Source organism: Entelurus aequoreus, linkage group LG17 (genome assembly GCF_033978785.1).
Source record: "Entelurus aequoreus isolate RoL-2023_Sb linkage group LG17, RoL_Eaeq_v1.1, whole genome shotgun sequence".
Taxonomy (NCBI): Eukaryota; Metazoa; Chordata; class Actinopteri; order Syngnathiformes; family Syngnathidae; genus Entelurus; species Entelurus aequoreus.
Window position 1 is genome coordinate 9,874,436 of NC_084747.1, and position 18,531 is coordinate 9,892,966.

The following is an 18,531-nucleotide window of genomic DNA, read 5'->3' on the forward strand; positions in this document are numbered from 1 at the left end:
ATATGTTCTTCACAGAAAATGAGCCAAAGTCAGTGAGTCTCAGTTTGAAAAATTAATTAATTGTATCATTTTTCTTTTAATAAAAAATTAAAACGGGTCCCACAGACCCCAACACCACACAAGGGTTAAGACGACCACATTTTCGATGCATGATTAGTCAATAGTGAGCAAATAATAGGCTATATGTAATATATTAATATATATTTTAATTCCAAAGAAATAGCGATTGTTGAAGGACCGGAATTGATGCTGTGAGTTGAAAAATAAAGCTCCTGTAGATCCACGCTGATGTCTCCTCTAACAACCATTAAAAGATTAGAACTCTCCCAAACATATCACACTATATACATCCATTCATATATTATATCACTTTAATTTATTTTCACGTAAAGAAAGTTTTTTATTAACTTTTATTTTATTTTGTAGTAGTGGCAACTTCCTCCCGGTTAACTTCTTTTGTTTTCACTTTGTTGCACTCTGCATGCAAGTGAAGTTGAAGCCATATTGGTGTGTACACTGGAGTCTGATAAAAATCACATTTCACTTGCAGTGTAAACAGCCAGGTGGGAAAAAATCAGATAAAAAAAAATAAAAAATCAGATTTGGGCCACTTTGGCCTGCAGCGTATACTCACATTCTCATTCTCACAACACAAACACCATTTCATGATCATTGATGTACACTTCTGTAATCCATAAGAAAGGTGAGGGAAACCCCATCCATGTTGATCTCTTAACAATGCAAGTTGTGTAGCTGCTGTCAGAAAAAAATCGAGTTCATGCTCAGTTTGCTTCTACGGATTATCTCAGAATGTAACGAGTTAAAATGCACACGATGTAAAGATCCTTTTAGATAGTTTGGCGTCAAAATGTTAGCACTAACAAAGTTTAATGTAAGTGTACTTGCCAGGCATTTCTCCCGCGTGAACTCTCATGTGTCGAGTCAAAGATTGCTTTAGAGAAAAACTTTTGCCGCAAACTGAACAATCAAACGGTTTCTCTCCCGTGTGTGTTCTCATGTGTGACGCCAAATAGGCCTTTTGAGAAAAACTTTTGCCGCAAACTGAACAATCAAATGGTTTCTCTCCTGTGTGCGTTCTCGAGTGTGCAGTCAAATGGGCATTTTGAGAAAATTTTTGCCCACAGACTGAACATATAAAAGGTTTCTCTCCTGTGTGTGTTCTCATGTGTGCTGTCAAATGGGTCTTGAGAGAACTTTTCTTACCACAAACTGAACAAATGAATCGTTTCTTTCCCGTGTGTGTTCTCATGTGCGCTTTCAAATGTGCCTCATAGGAAAAAACTTGAACGCAAACTGAACAATTAAACGGTTTTTCTCTTGTGTGCGTTTTCATGTGCCTGGTCAAATTGGTCTTTTGAGAAAATGTTTTACCACAAACTGGACAAACAAATGGTTTTTCTCCCGTGTGTGTTCTCACGTGTTTAGTCAAATTGCTCTTCTGAGTAAAGCTTTTAGCACAAACTGAGCAGCTCAAACATGTTTTACTTCTCTTTTTTGCAGAGCAACCAGAATGTTTGTTGTCAGTATTAGAATTCATATCACCTTCACAGTCTGTATCGCTGCTCAAAGGTTCGTCAACATCGTCTTCAGCCTCACTATCTGATAGTGGAGCTAAGAGGTTGTCTACTTGTGGTTTCTCTTCATCATCTTCAGTCTTCACAGAGACAACAGTCAGCGGCAACTTGGTGAGATCAGTCTCCTGCGTTATCCATAATTCCTCCTCTTCCTCTTTAACGTGGGAGGGCCATGGACGCTCTTGCTTCAAAGTGGAGCCATCACCCTGCGGCTGGGGGAGAAGTTCTTCTGGATGACCAATCAGCTGCTGCACGTCTGCAGGACACAAACCCACTTTAGCTCAGACATGATCCATTAGATGTTTCTCCTTGAACTTGTTCCACACTTCCTACCTCCCCCTACATGTTCAAGTGCAACTTTGTTTGTCAATACTTTTGTAGCCATAAAATGTATTGTTTGTTTGGTTGGTGTATATTTTAGAGCCCCCCAACCCTCTTCTTAACAGAGACAGATCCTATTTTATTGCTTTTGGTTGTGATTTTTATTCAAGTGAAACATTTTTCCAACAGATAAATTGTTGTTCATTGGTATTATTTGTTGTATTTAACTTGGAGATTTAAAAGTTTACATTCTAATTACAATGTTAAAATATGAGGGAAACACACGTTTATCGCATTTGAAAGGCTATACCGTATTTTTCGGACCATAGGGCGCACCGGATTATTAGGCGCACTGCAGATGAGTGGGTCTAGTCAGGTTTATTTTCATACAAAAGGTGCACCGGATTATAGGGTGCAATAAAGGGGTCATTTTATTATTATTTTTTTCTAAATGTAAAACACTTCCTTGTGGTCAAAGTGGAGGCACGTAAATAAGACCGCCCACAAAACGGCGCATCCTGAAGAGACGGTCAGAAAGCGGCTTGAAGACGGTCTGTAAAACATCATCTATGCAACATTTTGACCAAAGAACCACCATCACATGCTATGTAGACCACAAGGAAGTCTTTTACATGTAGAAAAATATCATAATATTATTTACTTTAAATGATGTTGGTGGTACAACTAAGCACATAAAGGCAGGTACATTATGTTTATACACATGGAGGAATCATCTTCAAGCAACATTACAGTTTGGTATAAAATGAAAAAAACAACAACAATACAATTATACCGGATGAAGGTCGGCTCTAATGCCTTGAGCCTAAAGGGGTCTGAAAGACTTCTTTGTGGTCTACCTAACATGTGATGTGGTCTACCTAATATGTGATGTGGTCTACATAACATGTGATGTGGTCTACCTAACATGTGATGTGGTCTACCTAACATGTGATGTGGTCTACATAACATGTGATGTGGTCTACCTAACATGTGATGTGGTCTACCTAACATGTGATGTGGTCTACCTAACATGTAATGTGGTCTACCTAACATGTGATGTGGTCTACCTAACATGTGATGTGGTCTACCTAACATGTGATGTGGTCCACCTAACATGTGATGTGGTCTACCTAACATGTGATGTGGTCTACCTAACATGTGATGTGGTCTACCTAACATGTGATGTGGTCTACATAACATGTGATGTGGTCTACCTAACATGTAATGTGGTCCACCTAACATGTGATGTGGTCCACATAACATGTGATGTGGTCTACATAACATGTGATGTGGTCTACATAACATGTGATGTGGTCCACCTAACATGTGATGTGGTCTACCTAACATGTGATGTGGTCCACCTAACATGTGATGTGGTCTACCTAACATGTGATGTGGTCTACCTAACATGCGATGTGGTCCACATAACATGTGATGTGGTCCACATAACATGTGATGTGGTCTACCTAACATGTGATGTGGTCCACCTAACATGTGATGTGGTCCACCTAACATGTGATGTGGTCTACATAACATGTGATGTGGTCTACATAACATGTGATGTGGTCCACCTAACATGTGATGTGGTCTCCCTAACATGTAATGTGGTCCACCTAACATGTGATGTGGTCTATCTAACATGTGATGTGGTCTACCCAACATGTGATGTGGTCTACATAACATGTGAGGTGGTCTACCTAACATGTGATGTGGTCTACCTAACATGTGATGTGGTCTACATAACATGTGATGCGGTCTACCTAACATGTGATGTGGTCTACATAACATGTGATGTGGTCTACCTAACATGTGATGTGGTCTACCTAATATGTGATGTGGTCTACCTAACATGTGATGTGGTCTCCCTAACATGTGATGTGGTCCACCTAACATGTGATGTGGTCTACCTAACATGTGATGTGGTCTACATAACATGTGATGTGGTCTACCTAACATGTGATGTGGTCTACATAACATGTGATGTGGTCTACCTAACATGTGATGTGGTCTACATAACATGTGATGTGGTCTACCTAACATGTGATGTGGTCTACCTAATATGTGATGTGGTCTACATAACATGTGATGTGGTCTACATAACATGTGATGTGGTCCACCTAACATGTGATGTGGTCTACCTAACATGTGATGTGGTCTACCCAACATGTGATGTGGTCTACCCAACATGTGATGTGGTCTACCCAACATGTGATGTGGTCCACCTAACATGTGATGTGGTCTACCTAACATGTGATGTGGTCTACCTAACATGTGATGTGGTCTACCTAACATGTGATGTGGTCTACATAACATGTGATGTGGTCTACCTAACATGTGATGTGGTCTACCCAACATGTGATGTGGTCCACCTAACATGTGATGTGGTCTACCTAACATGTGATGTGGTCTACCTAACATGTGATGTGGTCTACCTAACATGTGATGTGGTCTACATAACATGTGATGTGGTCTACCTAACATGTAATGTGGTCCACCTAACATGTGATGTGGTCTACCTAACATGTGATGTGGTCCACCTAACATGTGATGTAGTCCACCTAACATGTGATGTGGTCTACCTAACATGTGATGTGGTCCACCTAACATGTGATGTGGTCTACCTAACATTTGATGTGGTCTACCTAACATGTAATGTGGTCCACCTAACATGTGATGTGGTCTACCTAACATGTGATGTGGTCCACCTAACATGTGATGTAGTCCACCTAACATGTGATGTCTACCTAACATGTGATGTGGTCCACCTAACATGTGATGTAGTCCACCTAACATGTGATGTCTACATAACATGTGATGTGGTCTACCTAACATGTGATGTGGTCCACCTAACACGGGGGTCGGCAACCCGCGGCTCTAGAGCCGCATGTGGCTCTTTGGCGCCGCCCTAGTGGCTCTCTGGAGATTTTTCAAAAATGTATGAAGAATGGAAAAAGATGAGGGGAAAAAAATCCATTTTTTTGTTTCAGAATGTTTTCTGTGGGAGGACAAACATGACATAAACCTCGCTAATTGTTATAAAGCACACTGTTTATATTAAACATGCTTCACTGATTCCAGTATTTGGCGAGTGCCGTTTTGTCCTACTAATTTTGGCGGTCCTTGAACTCGCCGTATAGTTTGTTTCCATGTATAACTTTCTCCGACTTTCTAGGACGTGTTTTATGCCACTTTTTCTATCTCATTTTGTCCACCACACTTTTAACGTTGGGCATGAATGCACAAAGGTGAGTTTTGTTGATGTTATTGACTTGTGTGGAGTGATAATCAGACATATTTGGTCACTGCATGACTGCAAGCTAATCGATGCTAACATGCTATTTAGGCTAGCTATATGTACATATTGCATCATTATGCCTCATTTGTAGCTATATTTGAGCTCATTTAGTTTCCTTTAAGTCCTCTTAATTACATTTATATCTCATGACACACTATCTGTATGTAATATGGCTTTTCATTTTTTGCGGCTCCAGACAGATTTGTTTTTGTATTTTTGGTCCAATATGGCTCTTTCAACATTTTGGGTTGCCGACCCCTGACCTAACATGTGATGTGGTCTACCTAACATGTGATGTGGTCTACCTAACATGTGATGTGGTCTACATAACATGTGATGTGGTCTACCTAACATGTGATGTGGTCTACATAACATGTGATGTGGTCTACATAACATGTGATGTGGTCTACCTAACATGTGATGTGGTCTACATAACATGTGATGTGGTCTACCTTACATGTGATGTGGTCTACTTAACATGTGATGTGGTCTACCTAACATGTGATGTGGTCTACATAACATGTGATGTGGTCTACCTTACATGTGATGTGGTCTACCTAACATGTGATGTGGTCTACCTAGCATGTAATGTGGTCCACCTAACATGTGATGTGGTCTACCTAACATGTGATGTGGTCTACCTAACATGTGATGTGGTCTACCTTACATGTGATGTGGTCTACCTAACATGTGATGTGGTCTACCTAACATGTGATGTGGTCTACCTAACATGTGATGTGGTCTACCTAACATGTGATGTGGTCTACCCAACATGTGATGTGGTCTACCCAACATGTGATGTGGTCTACCTAACATGTGATGTGGTCTACCTAACATGTGATGTGGTCTACCTAACATGTGATGTGGTCTACATAACATGTGATGTGGTCTACTTAACATGTGATGTGGTCTACCTAACATGTGATGTGGTCTACATAACATGTGATGTGGTCTACCTTACATGTGATGTGGTCTACCTAACATGTGATGTGGTCTACCTAGCATGTAATGTGGTCCACCTAACATGTGATGTGGTCTACCTAACATGCGATGTGGTCTACCTAACATGCGATGTGGTCTACCTAACATGTGATGTGGTCTACCCAACATGTGATGTGGTCTACCCAACATGTGATGTGGTCTACCTAACATGTGATGTGGTCTACCTAACATGTGATGTGGTCTACCTAACATGTGATGTGGTCTACATAACATGTGATGTGGTCTACCTAACATGTGATGTGGTCTACATAACATGTGATGTGGTCTACTTAACATGTGATGTGGTCTACCTAACATGTGATGTGGTCTACATAACATGTGATGTGGTCTACCTTACATGTGATGTGGTCTACCTAACATGTGATGTGGTCTACCTAGCATGTAATGTGGTCCACCTAACATGTGATGTGGTCTACCTAACATGTGATGTGGTCTACCTAACATGTGATGTGGTCTACATAACATGTGATGTGGTCTACTTAACATGTGATGTGGTCTACCTAACATGTGATGTGGTCTACCTAACATGTAATGTGGTCTACCTAACATGTGATGTGGTCTATCTAACATGTGATGTGGTCCACATAACATGTGATGTGGTCCACCTAACATGTGATGTGGTCTACCTAACATGTGATGTGGTCCACCTAACATGTGATGTGGTCTACCTAACATGTGTTGTGGTCTACCTAACATGTAATGTGGTCCACCTAACATGTGATGTGGTCCACCTAACATGTGATGTAGTCCACCTAACATGTGATGTGGTCCACCTAACATGTGATGTAGTCCACCTAACATGTGATGTGGTCCACCTAACATGTGATGTAGTCCACCTAACATGTGATGTCTACATAACATGTGATGTGGTCTACCTAACATGTGATGTAGTCTACATAACATGTGATGTGGTCTACCTAACATGTGATGTGGTCTACATAACATGTTATGTGGTCTACCTAACATGTGATGTGGTCTACCCAACATGTGATGTGGTCTACCCAACATGTGATGTGGTCTACCTAACATGTGATGTGGTCTACCTAACATGTGATGTGGTCTACCTAACATGTGATGTGGTCTACATAACATGTGATGTGGTCTACTTAACATGTGATGTGGTCTACCTAACATGTGATGTGGTCTACATAACATGTGATGTGGTCTACCTTACATGTGATGTGGTCTACCTAACATGTGATGTGGTCTACCTAGCATGTAATGTGGTCCACCTAACATGTGATGTGGTCTACCTAACATGCGATGTGGTCTACCTAACATGCGATGTGGTCTACCTAACATGTGATGTGGTCTACCCAACATGTGATGTGGTCTACCCAACATGTGATGTGGTCTACCTAACATGTGATGTGGTCTACCTAACATGTGATGTGGTCTACCTAACATGTGATGTGGTCTACATAACATGTGATGTGGTCTACCTAACATGTGATGTGGTCTACATAACATGTGATGTGGTCTACTTAACATGTGATGTGGTCTACCTAACATGTGATGTGGTCTACATAACATGTGATGTGGTCTACCTTACATGTGATGTGGTCTACCTAACATGTGATGTGGTCTACCTAGCATGTAATGTGGTCCACCTAACATGTGATGTGGTCTACCTAACATGTGATGTGGTCTACCTAACATGTGATGTGGTCTACATAACATGTGATGTGGTCTACTTAACATGTGATGTGGTCTACCTAACATGTGATGTGGTCTACCTAACATGTAATGTGGTCTACCTAACATGTGATGTGGTCTATCTAACATGTGATGTGGTCCACATAACATGTGATGTGGTCCACCTAACATGTGATGTGGTCTACCTAACATGTGATGTGGTCCACCTAACATGTGATGTGGTCTACCTAACATGTGTTGTGGTCTACCTAACATGTAATGTGGTCCACCTAACATGTGATGTGGTCCACCTAACATGTGATGTAGTCCACCTAACATGTGATGTGGTCCACCTAACATGTGATGTAGTCCACCTAACATGTGATGTGGTCCACCTAACATGTGATGTAGTCCACCTAACATGTGATGTCTACATAACATGTGATGTGGTCTACCTAACATGTGATGTAGTCTACATAACATGTGATGTGGTCTACCTAACATGTGATGTGGTCTACATAACATGTTATGTGGTCTACCTAACATGTAATGTGGTCCACCTAACATGTAATGTGGTCCACCTAACATGTGATGTGGTCCACCTAACATGTGATGTAGTCCACCTAACATGTGATGTCTACCTAACATGTGATGTGGTCTACCTAACATGTGATGTAGTCTACCTAACATGTGATGTGGTCTACATAACATGTGATGTGGTCTACCTAACATGTGATGTGGTCTACATCAGTGTTTTTCAACCTTTTTTGAGCCAAGGCACATTTTTTCTGTTGAAAAAATGCGGAGGCACACCACCAGCAGAAATCATTAAAAAACAAAACTCAGTTGACAGTAAAAAGTCGTTGTCGCAATTGTTGGATATGACTTTAAAGCATAACCAAGCATGCATCAATATAGCTCTTGTCTCAAAGTAGGTGTACTGTCACCACCTGTCACATCACACCCTGACTTAGTTGGAGTTTTATTGCTGTTTTCCTGTGTGTAGTGTTTTACTTCTTGTCTGGCGCTCATATTTTGGTGGCTTTTTCTCTTTTTTTGGTATCTTCCTGTAGCAGTTTCATGTCTTCCTTTGAGCGATATTTCCCGCATCTACTTTGTTTTAGCAACCAAGAATATTTCAGTTGTTTTTATCCTTCTTTGTGGGGACATTGTTGATTGTCATGTCATGTTCGGATGTACTTTGCGGACGCCGTCTTTGCTCCACAGTAAGTCTTTGCTGTCGTCCAGCATTCAATCAATCAATCAATCAATGTTTATTTATATAGCCCTAAATCACAAGTGTCTCAAAGGGCTGTACAAGCCACAACGACATCCTCGGTACAGAGCCCACATACGGGCAAGGAAAACTCACCCCAGTGGGACGTCAATGTGAATGACTATGAGAAACCTTGGAGAGGTAACCCCCCCCCCCCCCCCCCCCCCCCCCCTCTAGGGGAGACCGAAAGCAATGGATGTCGAGTGGGTCTGACATAATATTGTGAAAGTCCAACACATCAGCGAAAGTCCAGTCCATGGTGGGGCCAGCAGGAACCATCCCGAGCGGAGACGGGTCAGAAGCGTAGAGATGTCCCCATCCGATGAACAGGCTAGCGGCTAGCAGAGTAGAAAAGAAAAGAAACAGCAGATCAACTGGTCTAAAAAGGGAGTCTATTTAAAGGCTAGAGTATACAAATGAGTTTTAAGATGAGACTTAAATGCTTCTACTGAGGTAGCATCTCTAACTGTTACCGGGAGGGCATTCCATAGTATTGGAGCCCGAATAGAAAACGCTCTATAGCCCGCAGACTTTTTTTGGGCTCTGGGAATCACTAATAAGCCGGAGTTCTTTGAACGCAGATTTCTTGCCGGGACATATGGTACAATACAATCGGCAAGATAGGCAGGAGCTTGACCGTGTAGTATTTTATACGTAAGTAGTAAAACCTTAAAGTCGCATCTTAGGTGCACAGGAAGCCCGTGCAAGTGAGCCAGTATAGGCGTAATGTGATCAAACTTTCTTGTTTTTGTCAAAAGTCTAGCAGCCGCATTTTGTACCATCTGTAATCTTTTAATGCTAGACATAGGGAGGCCCGAAAATAAAACGTTACAGTAATCGAGACGAGATGTAACGAACGCATGGATAATGATCTCAGCATCGCTTGTGGACAAGATGGAACTAATTTTAGCGATATTACGGAGATGAAAGAAGGCCGTTTTAGTAACACTCTTAATGTGTGACTCAAACGAGAGAGTTGGGTGGAAGATAATACCCAGATTCTTTACCGAGTCGCCTTGTTTAATTGTTTGGTTGTCAAATGTTAAGGTGGTATTATTAAATAGATGTCGGTGTTGAGCAGGACCGATAATCAGCATTTCCGTTTTCTTAGCGTTGAGTTGCAAAAAGTTAGCAGACATCCATTGTTTAATTTCATTAAGACACGCCTCCAGCTGACAACAATCCGGCGTGTTGGTCAACTTTAGGGGCATGTAGAGTCGGGTGTCATCAGCATAACAGTGAAAGCTAACACCGTATTTGCGTATGATGTCACCTGGCGGCAGCATGTAAATACTAAAGAGTGCAGGGCCAAGAACCGAACCCTGGGGAACTCCGCACGTTACCTTAACATAGTCCGAGGTCACATTATTATGGGAGACACACTGCATCCTGTCAGTAAGATAAGAGTTAAACCAAGACAAGGCTAAGTCTGACATCCCAATACGCGTTTTGATACGCTCTAATAAAATATTATGATCAACAGTATCGAAAGCGGCGCTAAGATCAAGAAGCGGCAACATAGATGACGCATCAGAATCCATCGTTAGCAATAGATCATTAGTCATTTTTGCGAGGGCTGTCTCCGTAGAGTGATTTGCCCTGAAACCGGATTGAAAAGGTTCACAGAGATTGTTAGACGCTAAGTGTTCATTTAGCTGCTGTGCTACAATTTTTTCGAGAATTTTCGAGATAAACGGAAGGTGGGACACCGGCCGGTAGTTCATCATGAGGTCAGGATCGAGGTTAGGTCTTTTGAGTAGAGGATGAATAACCGCTTTTTTGAATGCTAGGGGAACAGTACCAGAGGAAAGTGATAAGTTTATAATATTTAACACTGATGGACCTAATAAAACAAAAAGCTCCTTGATAAGTTTCCCAGGAATTGGGTCAAGTAAACATGTTGTTTGTTTTGTCCCATTTACACATTTTAACAATTCCTCCAATGTTATTTCATCAAAGAGGGAGAAACTATTTTGGAGGGCAGTGTCCGTCGTATATACAGTCGTATTTGTGTTAATAGAACCCAGTTGTAGCTGAGATGCATTGTCTTTAATCTCTTTTCTAATTACTTCAATTTTCTTATTAAAGAAATTCATAAAGTCATCTGCTGAGTGGGTGGAGCTACTGGGAGGAGTCCCTTGTTGGGTTAGCGATGCTACTGTACTAAACAAAAATTTAGGATCATTATTGTTGAGGTGGATGAGATTTGAGTAATATTTAGCTTTAGCTGAGGTAAGCATGCGTTTATAAGTTATTAAACTATCACTCCATGCTTGATGGAAAACCTCAAGTTTAGTCGCACGCCATTTGCGTTCCAGCTTTCTACATGATAATTTCTGGGCTTTAGTTTCTTCCGTAAACCATGGGGTACGCCTTTTAGGGGCCCTTTTTAGCTTTAGCGGTGCTACACTATCAATGGTGTCGCGCAGGGCGTCGTTAAAGCTGTTAGTGAGGTTATCAATAGAGCCCACATAATTTGGGAATGGTGCCATTACCGAAGGCAGTAGGTCAGTAAGAGTCGTCGTTGTGGCAGCATTAATGTTGCGGCTGCTATAGTAGTTATTATTATTATTATTAGTTTGTTGACAATGAGTCAGAACTTCGAATTTTATAAGGTAATGATCGGACATTACTTTAGTGTACGGGAGTATCGTAACTTTAGAGGTGATGACACCCCTGACGTATTACCGTTGCGATGCGTGGGTTCATTTATTATTTGTGTAAGACCACAGCTATCAATTATAGTCTGGAGCACCACGCATGGAGGGTCCGATGGGGTATTCATATGGATGTTAAAGTCTCCCATTATGATTATATTGTCGGCGTGCGTCACTAGATCAGCAACGAACTCTGAAAATTCATTGATAAAGTCCGAATAGGGCCCTGGGGGGCGGTAGATGACAGCCAGGTGCAGAGGCAGCGGTGTGACAAACCTCACAGTAAGCACCTCAAACGAGTTATATTTATTATTTAGGTCCGAGGTAAGGCTAAAGTTTTTGTTGTATATTAGTGCAACATCCCCACCCCTTTTAATGGGACGGGCAATATGCGTTCCCGTATAGCCAGGAGGAGACGCCTCACCCAGCGCAAAAAATTCGTCTGGTTTGAGCCAGGTCTCGGCTAGACCAACGACATCAAGATTGTTGTCTCTAATGACTTCATTAACTAATAACGTTTTGGAAGACAATTACCTTATGTTTAAAAAGCCCATATTATAGGTAGTGGGCTGTTATGAGGAGTTTTTGTTGAAAGTATCCGTAGTAGCAATATTAATAATGTTACGTTTATTATGCGTAGTGCACTTTAAATAATTTCGACCATATCTAGGAATTGATATGACAGGAATTTTTAGATTGTTTGCCACCTTAGTAAAATGCATGTCCACCTCTGACGCAGAAAAAACATTATGTGAGTTGTATAATATTCTAAGAGAATTGCTATGTGTGCAGGGATTATCCAGCCTGGCGCTGGCTAGTTCTGGCTTAACAGACTCCTTATTAGCGCTTCTTTGTGGATTAGCATTTAGCTTTTTCGTTAGCCCCGCTAACAACAACGCATTTAGCTTTGTTGTTAGCCCCGCCCTACACCCCCACTTCTGCTTCCGAGCGCATCGCTTACGTCTCTTTCGTTGACGGTCTCCGCTGGTAGTGGACGCCGCTGCTTCAAAGGCCACTGCTGGATGTAGCTCGCGAAGAATTCCCAAGTTAGCGAGTAGGTCCACCGTACACGCATCTTTCAGCCCAAAATGGCCCGATCTCTCCACATCCAGAATCGTAAGTCGGTCGTAAGTGATCACGGAGTGAACACGCTGTGAGCGAACCATGAAATTGACTGAATTGACGGGTGTTTTTGCCAAATCGGTCTACACTTCCAGGAGCGCTCGCAAGAAGCTGCTGCCTTGAAGCGCCGCCATCTTGGCTATTAGCATTCTGTTTTTGTTGACTTTGTAGCCAGTTCAGTTTTAGTTTAGTTCTGCGTAGCCTTCCCTAAGCTTCAATGCCTTTTCTTGGGGGCACTCACCTTTTGTTCATTTTTGGTTTAAGCATTAGATACCTTTTTACCTGCACACTGCCTCCCGCTGTTTCCGACGTCTACAAAGCAATTAGCTACCTGCTGCCACCTACTGATATGGAAGAGTATTACACGGTTACTCTGCCGAGCTCTAGACAGCACCGACACTCAACAACAACACATCATTTGCTGACTATAATTACTGGTTTGCAAACAATATTTTTAACCCAAATAGGTGAAATTAGATAATCTCCCACGGCACACCAGACGGTATCTCACGGCACACTAATGTGCCGCGGCACAGTGGTTGAAAAACACTGGTCTAGAGGTCAGCAGAGTAACCATGTAATACTCTTCCATATCAGTAGGTGGCAGCAGGTAGCTAAATGCTTCGTAAGCCTACTTTGAGACAAGATAATTAATGATGCATGGATGGTTATGGTTTGAATTCATATCTAACAAGTGCGTCAGGTATTTGATGACAACTTTATATTGTCAATATAGACCGGGGGTCCCCAAACTATGGTTGGATCCGGCCGGTCAACGTCCAAAATCCGGCCCGCGGGAAGTCCCAAGTTAAAAAAAAAAAATATATATATATATATATATATATATATATATATATATATATATATATATATATATATATATATATATATATATTTTTTTGTATTTTTTTTTTAAAATTATTATTATTCTTGTAACCCAACGCAGCCCATGGGTCAAAAAGTTTGGGGATCCCTGATATAGATTATTGAGTTTCGTTTTCAACATGTTCTGCTGGTGGTGTGCCCCTGGATTTTTTCAATGAAAAAAAACGTGCCTTGGCTCAAAAAAGGTTGAAAAACACTGCCTTCCGGGGTAGCGCGGGCCACTGGAGCCTATCCCAGCTGTACAGGGGCGGTAGACCGGGTACACCCTGGACAAGTCGCCACCTCATCGCAGGACCAACACAGATAGACAGACAACATTCACACTCACATTCACACACTAGGGACCATTTAGTGTTGCCAATCAACCTATCCCCAGGTGCATGTCTTTGGAGGTGGGAGGGGCCTATCGCCAGGTACATGTCTTTGGAGGTGGGAGGGGCCTATCCCCAGGTGCATGTCTTAGCATATGAAAACCAATTCTGCTTAGTTGTAAGTAGAGATGTCCGATATTATCGGCCGATAAATGCTTTAAAATGTAATATCGTAAATTATCGGTATCGGTTTCAACCTCCCGATTTTCCCGGGATACTCCCGAATTTCAGTGCCCCTCCCGAAAATCTCCCGGGGCAACCATTCTCCCGAATTTCTCCCAATTTCCACCCAGACAACATTATTGGGGGCATGCCTTGAAGGCACTGCCTTTAGCGTCCTCTACAACCTGTCGTCACGTCCGCTTTTCCTCCATACAAACAGCGTGCCGGCCCAGTCACATAATATATGCTGCTTTTACACACACTTAAGTGAATGCAAGCCATACTTGGTCAACAGCCATACAGGTCACACCGAGGGTAGCCGTATAAACAACTTTAACACTGTTACAAATATGCGCCACACTGTGAACCCACACCAAACAAGAATGACAAACACATTTTGGGAGAACATCTGCACTGTAACACAACATAAACACAACAGAACAAATACCCAGAACCCCTTGCAGGACTAACTCTTCCGGGACGCTACAATATACACCCCTGCTACCACCAAACCCCACCCCCCATCTCCCGAATTGGGAGGTGTCAAGGTTGGCAAGTATGCTTCAGTATACTCTGGACTGAAGCTGTGTGCCTTCATTGTTTTTGGAGCTGTTGTTTTGAGGCATGTTTAAAAAAAAAATTAAATAACGCACTTTGTGAAAGTCAAAGTATAGTATTTCCCATAGTTGTAGTGGCTATCAGGATTATCTCAGGGAGAGCATGTTCCAAATTCCAAGCTGCTGTTTTGAGGCATGTTAAAAAAAATAATGCACTTTGTGACTTCAATAATAAATATGGCAGTGCCATGTTGGCACTTTTTTCCATAACTGGAGTTGAAGTTGTTCTCTTATTTTGGGAAAACCTTGTTTTTGATTGATTGATTGGAACTTTTATTAGTAGATTGCACTGCACAGTACATATTCCGTACAACTGACCACTAAATGGTAACACCCCAATAAGTTTTTCAACTTGTTTAAGTCGGGGGTCCACGTTAATCAATTCATGGTAAAGTTACATTGTTTAATGCATCCAGCGGGGCAGCACAACAAAATTAGGCATAATAATGTGTTAATTCCACCACTGTATGTATCGGTATCGGTTGATAGCGGAATTGGCTGTTCATCGCAATGGAATGATTGGGTCGGGCTGTGGGAACACAGACTGTGGCGATTTCTGATTTGAATTGCAAAATTATTTCATCTTGGAGAAGCTTGCTGAGAAGGAAGAATTAAATTGAATTTGAGAGAACCAGCACGGACACAGAGCAGACATTTTATTGTTTTGACTGCTCGAAGAAAACAACATCTTAATCTATGATTTGACTCCCTCGAATGGCCTTGACAATATCAGGAACAGGCTGTTCTGAAAAACTCCCCCGAGGACTCCTCAACGATGGACGCTTTTGACCTTCCTTTTTTTTTCCAATAACACCTGGTGTCGAACTTTGAGACCGGCCCCAGTCCACAAAAACATTTCAACATCTCACCCAAGTTAATTGGGCATACATGCACGCACCCGCCCCTCCCCCAATCAACGCCTTTACCACTGCTTAATTCCTCTTCGGGTTGTGGACGGCTGAGTAGCGCTTTATAGCGGCAGCCGGCCTCCAGGGCCCCAAATCCCCCCCTCTGTTGCGAGTTGTTGTGATTACATGTATCATGTTTATGTGTGCTATGCTATGTGAGGTTTTTTCCTAGGACTCAGTCTGGACCCCTCCTGAGGGTCCAGCCTTAGACTGATACTTTTTTTACTCTTCCCCCTTTCCCAATATCACCTTTTTCCCACCTTTTTTAAGGAACGCTGTAAGTGGCGATCCGTTGGCGGTCCCGTCTTGTTCCCCTGTAACGTATGTCTGCTCTTAGTGGGACTGTGCCCAAAATAAAATTTCAGTTCTTATGTGTCTTGTACATGTTAAAGAATGGACAATAATAAAGCATCTTGAATCTTGAAGAGTTGGACAATATCGGATATCGGCAAAAAAGCCATTATTGCACATCTCTAGTTTTAAGTTATTAAGAAAGAAGTGTCCACGTTGAAAAATGAGTTTCTTGTAGAAATGTACAATGACATTTTGACTTTTTGCAATTTAACAATACATATTTTAACTGCATAACGTTTATGGATGCAAAACATGTTTCTTTTTGTAACATATTAAACAAAAATTCCAACTATTTACATTTGCTTTGGTAACTTTTTTTGACGTTATGAGCTGTGACACTTGTGGAGAACTTCCCAATAATCCAAAGTTGAGAGTAATCACATTATTCTTGTTCTTTATGACCTCCAATCCTCTGCACGTTGATGTAGACATGTGGTGCAGTCTTCTCTTCACATCTCTTCTTTCACATCATTATTTTCTTTACACAAGCGCTTGTTTTGCTCTTCCACTTTCTTCATTTGACTTTTGCATTCTTTCATCTCCTCTGATGTGAACTCCACTGCCTTCTTCAAGCTAACAATCATGGCGGCTCTTTCTTTACATTCTTCAACAGCTAATTTCTCATCAACACTCATTCCAGGGCTTGAAGTCACTTTAAAATGACGAAACTTCAACACACTCACCTTCATCCTCGGTTTTTATCTTTTTCTCCGTTGGTGATTTGCTGGAAGATTCTCTTTCATGTTCTCTTTTAGCGGACGTCGCCATCTTAGCATAGCAGTAGTCGTCCATCTTCTATCACGTCTTCAATCTTCACTTCACGTAACACTCCAAAATCAACTTCTGTTTCTAGGGTTTTAAATAAGACGATTATATAAGAATCTATAAAACTGTTAGATCGTTCATTTGAAAGTTCTTCAGGAAGCCACAACCCTTCAGTCCGCCATCGTGTTCGCCTGCAAAAGTCTTTGAGCTGCTTGGTCTGTTTGCGCATGCGTCAAATGTCAACCACTTCCGGTTTTTTTTATTTTACAGCCGTGGTTTTCAATATAAAAGCATTTTACTGTTTATTTCTTAAACAACCGTTTTGCAAAATTATATGCTTATACCTTGAATATACTTTAACAATATTGTTCATTATTATGTTGAATCCATGAAATACATGTATTTTTTAACAAAACATGGTTGTTAAAAACATTTTTTTTTTTTAATGAGATGTTTGCATTTTCTATCTGGAGTAATTAGCAATCGGCTATTTTAAATACTTTAATAATGTTTTCAAACACTTAAATCATCAAATGTCATGTATATATATATAATTATTTAAGTAAATGTAAGTAACATGTATTTGTTTAGCACCTTTCACGGACAAAAAGCCACAAAGTGCCTCACAACATAGTTAAGATCACATAAATTACGTACAATAAAAAAGCCTATTTAAATATACAATAAAAAACACACCATAAACACCCAATATAAATGTATACAATATAAAACATTAAAAAATCATAGCATTCCAAGAGTAGCTAATTAAAAGCCTGAACAAATAAATGAGTTTTAAGTTTGCTTTTAGAAGACACAGTACACAGTACGTTGTGTACGTGCTGAAAGATTTATTTATGATTGTTTATCAAAACATAGCTATAGATGTCAACATTGTGTACGTGCTGAAAGATTAATTTATGATTGTTTATGAAAATATAACTATAGATCAGGGGCGTCACTAGCTTTTAAGGACAGGGGGGGCTTAGCCCCCAGGAGATGCACAGGATGCGAGCGAACGTAGCGCACGAGCACAAAACTTCACAAACGGCTAACAAAGACTTAGAAATTATTCATTGTTATTATTATTATTTCAGTGGGTTTATTTTCAATGTGTGTTCAGTACAACAACAAACATGGGTTTGCACAGTGACATTTTGTTTACAGCATCAACAAGAAACAATGACTTGCATGATCCTTCAAGATACACTGAAACACAATGAAAGTCATGGCATAGCCTCTCTATGTTTTTAATTCACAACAAAGAGGCTAATGCCATGACTTTCGCTCACAATACAATAATTGTTTGTTACCAAATATTTTTAAGTTGCACAGATTACATTTTGGGCACATGTGTGACTAAAATAGTTGTAAATTCAAGCCCTGGAAATATTACTTAATTACTTGAATTAAAGTAATATCTGGATCGGGATCATTTGGCTTATATATTATATATATATATATATATATATATATATATATATATATATATATATATATATATATATTGGCAAGCCGTTAAGGAAATTAAATATATCTGGAAGTCTGAATAGAAATGAGAAACGTTTA

General features: G+C 40.8%; 2 protein-coding genes across 2 annotated transcripts in view; both read right to left on the bottom strand.

Annotated features, from left to right (window-relative positions):
- The window catches only part of LOC133632307 (gastrula zinc finger protein XlCGF17.1-like), a 607,858-nt gene that overhangs the window by 71,953 nt on the left and 517,374 nt on the right, over positions 1-18,531 (bottom strand). The window lies entirely within an intron of this gene.
- On the bottom strand, positions 16-17,204 carry LOC133632338 (zinc finger protein OZF-like). Its single transcript, XM_062024720.1, has 2 exons — positions 16,884-17,204; positions 16-1,851 (listed from the first exon to the last, which is right to left on the bottom strand). Exons 1-2 carry the CDS (start codon positions 16,990-16,992, stop codon positions 878-880), a joined length of 1,083 nt encoding a protein of 360 aa, XP_061880704.1. The 5' UTR covers positions 16,993-17,204; the 3' UTR covers positions 16-877.

Coding starts and splice junctions, on each gene's coding strand:
- LOC133632338 (XM_062024720.1), bottom strand. CDS start 16,992: ATGGACGACTACTGCTATGCTAAGATGGCGACGTCCGCTAAAAGAGAA. Junction 1,852..16,883: donor GATAAAAACCGAGGATGAAG/GTGAGTGTGTTG, acceptor TGTGTCCTGCAG/ACGTGCAGCAGCTGATTGGT.